This window comes from Diplotaxodon limnothrissa, linkage group LG3 (genome assembly GCF_057381915.1).
Source record: "Diplotaxodon limnothrissa isolate DT_005_m linkage group LG3, D_limnothrissa_male_GT1.1, whole genome shotgun sequence".
Classification (NCBI taxonomy): Eukaryota; Metazoa; Chordata; class Actinopteri; order Cichliformes; family Cichlidae; genus Diplotaxodon; species Diplotaxodon limnothrissa.
Genome location: NC_140598.1, coordinates 35,545,419 through 35,548,502, shown reverse-complemented (window position 1 = coordinate 35,548,502; position 3,084 = coordinate 35,545,419). Strand labels below are relative to the sequence as shown.

The following is a 3,084-nucleotide window of genomic DNA, read 5'->3' as shown; positions in this document are numbered from 1 at the left end:
TCATTTTAGTTGTGAGGAGAATCACTGGCAACTGGCAAGGTCAGAAGTCATAAGGACATCAATGCAGCAAATGTTCTTTGCTCACAAGAAGAGTAGCTGATGCTGCAGGAAGCTTAAGTTAATGTTGCAAAAACAAAGAGCAAACACCATCATACATCAGTGTGTGTTTTATGGGAGCTTCATGCTTTGAGTGTCAGTCCAACACTGTCAGGTGAAGATATTCTTGGCGCAGACAGATGGCAGACGATATCCACACCATGCATCAAGCCAGCAATTTGAATCTGCAAGATTCAAGAGCAGAAATCATTCAAATGTTACTCAAATGAAAAACCTAAAGAACCAGCCTTTATGGCTTGTATATTTGATCACTTCAACCAGTCATACACATTAAGCACTCGTTGATAACTGTTCTAAATTACCTCGAGAACTCATCTGCAGACAGTTCTCATAGTAACCATTACTGGGCTCTCCCCAGCACCATTTTGAAAAGAAGAAACTGGTCCCATCATTCCACCACCAAGTACCCTTGTAGAAGAAAAAAATTAGTAGTTCAGACAGGCCTGTGCTTTATCCTAACCAGTGTTGGGCAAGTTACTTTGAAAAAGTAATTAATTATAGTTAAGTTTTCAAGTAATTAATTACTTTTACAATCTTGTTACTCAGTTACTAGCTCATCTACTTTTTTGAAGAAGTAACTAGAAACTATAATTAATTACTTTTTCAAAGTAACTTGCCCAACACTGGTTATCATTAAGGCCTGATCTTTTAGCTTCTCTCCCCTGCCTCAGGTTTCACTGCAGGTGGGAATTAACATTTTCTTTTGACAATATACCTTGAGTCCTTTGCTTCCTCCAATCCAAACTGGCGTGTTGCCAAACAGCTGCATGATCCTTTGGTGCTCCCAGTAAGTGTGCACTGATGCAAGGTTTGCCCCCAAGCCCCAGCAGTGTCTCTTCAATGAAGAGGGACAAAGCAGAGGTTTTTTAAAACAATGAGTGGTTCAATCAGGTGTTAAAGATGATAAAAGTAAAATAAAATTACCTTAGCAGAATCCCAACTCATGGGTGTTTGATTGTAGGTAAAGCAGCGACTACCGACTTGAGTCCAACCGTAAGGACACCGGGCTTGATTCCAACCATCAGGACAATAAATGCACCTCTTGACCAGGTGACTCTTGGCTGTGGACAAATGAACAGTTGTACATGTGTCTCTGGTTAATATCTTATTTTGTATTACTTTTAATTATTATATATCCAATAACTGACAAGTCATACAAGTAACATTGGACATATAAACAATAATTAAAGGTTTGGTGGTGTTCAGGTGCAGTTATGTGTATGAAGTACAGGGCGTTGTCTTTCCTTCACATTTATAGATTGGTATAGATATATGATATATGTTACTTTAAGCTTTGTATTTCAGGAAAGAAGGTCAATTAAAAGTGGAAGCCAATGATTTAGGTATTGAGTATAACAGTATAACAGCCAGAAACCTCAAGGTTTGTAAGGGTTTTTTTTCTGTTAAGCGTGACATAAGTTATTGAAAATCTGGAAAATGCAAAAAACCTGTGGGCATCAATCAATTTTCTTTAACTCTCATAAATAAGATTACATTAATTAAATTAATACATTTTACTATTAATTTGTATGTTTAATTACACTCATATATATATATATATATAATGGAAATTATACTGCCATACTCACCACCAGCAGTGGTTACAGCCATCATTGCACAGAGAAGAGCACACAGAGTCAGCAGCTTCATGGTGATGTTAGTGTCTCTGTGGAAAACAGAAAAAAAAAAGTTACTATCGTAAAAACATGTATAGAACATATTAAGACCAGCGCTTATATACAGTTTAATTTTACGCATTTATATAACCTGTAACTATCAATAAAACAGCAGTGACGTGCTTGTTGTTTTTCATACTCTTCTTGAATGAATAGTGTGTTAAGGACAAGCTTTGTTCAGGTGAAAATACACTGAAACCAGTGTTATTAACAGCATTTGATAGTCTACTATTATATAAAAAATTACATCATTGTGACTCTTTGGACCTGTACTTGTCATAAAAGAAACAAAGTGACTACATTTACTTCAATATGGGAGTGTTTTCAGAACCATCTTCTAGAAAAACCTGAGTGAAACATCTCAACAGACTTCAGTGTCACACACTGATTTTCTTTCATCGATCCTCCATAAAACCATCAGCCTGGATCATAAGAGGTGGAAATGTTTCCATTGTGAAGGAACTGCAGATCAGTAAACAGTTCATACTGCTAGCTTTCACTCTCCAGCAATGCAGTTGTATGTGGTGACACTTTTAGCAGACTGGTGCGAAAACAGCTCAACATATCTGCATTTCCTGCATACTCTGACTGGAACAGGGCATTATGGAAACCAGCAGCATATTTAAGGGTTTCTGCAAAATGATAAAATGGCCATTGTAGGAGAGCAGAGAATGACTCATCCTTTTCTGTCCATTCCTCCTCTTCAAGTCAAAGAAAAAGTGAGAAAGAGTGTCTATCAGGGCGATATTCTGAAACATGATGTACACCACAGCACATATAGCAGACACGCCCAGCAGATTGGAAGAATCAATCAGAGTTATAGAAACACTGTTGAAAACACCAGCATTACATTTAAAACTGTAAAATCTGTCAAGCCGCTGCTGACAGTTTCACCTGGAGACTCCAGTTTGAAATTACAGTTAGCAGTGTTTGCAGGCTTGTTTTAAGCAGTTACTCAGTCACACTCCCAGACTTAATCATCCACCATGTCCACTCAGAAAGGGAGACAGAGAGAGAGAGAGGGCTTTCACTGAAAAGTATACTTAAAGAAAAGATAACAAACCATTTCTTCAAATCAAAGAAGCAATAATTCCCCCAAAATATTTCTCAAAATATTCCAGAAAATTCATCCTAAAATAAAATTGATAATCAATGTTTGTAACATTATTTTAATGCCACAATCATTTTCTGTTTTACTCTGATGTAAATAACCAAAATAGCTTATCCAACTCTTATTTTGACTGTACCTGAAGCCAGGAAGGAAAGAATGAAGCAACTCTCCAAATAAATG

The 3,084-nt window shown here is 36.9% G+C and overlaps 1 protein-coding gene across 1 annotated transcript; it reads right to left on the bottom strand.

Annotated features, from left to right (window-relative positions):
* Nucleotides 1-207: 207 nt before the first annotated feature.
* LOC146635557 (type-2 ice-structuring protein-like) lies at nt 208-1,767 on the bottom strand. Its single transcript, XM_085350179.1, has 5 exons — nt 1,707-1,767; nt 1,042-1,178; nt 833-952; nt 420-525; nt 208-281 (listed from the first exon to the last, which is right to left on the bottom strand). The coding sequence occupies exons 1-5, from the start codon at nt 1,765-1,767 to the stop codon at nt 208-210; spliced, it is 498 nt and encodes a 165-aa protein (XP_085206305.1).
* Nucleotides 1,768-3,084: the final 1,317 nt, after the last annotated feature.

What these genes read in the sequence shown, in the direction of transcription:
- LOC146635557 (XM_085350179.1), bottom strand. Translation starts at nt 1,767, where the DNA reads ATGAAGCTGCTGACTCTGTGTGCTCTTCTCTGTGCAATGATGGCTGTA. An exon ending in GGCTGTAACCACTGCTGGTG is followed by an intron (nt 1,179 to 1,706) that starts GTGAGTATGGCA and finishes ATTTGTCCACAG; the next exon opens with CCAAGAGTCACCTGGTCAAG. An exon ending in TGAGTTGGGATTCTGCTAAG is followed by an intron (nt 953 to 1,041) that starts GTAATTTTATTT and finishes TCTTCATTGAAG; the next exon opens with AGACACTGCTGGGGCTTGGG.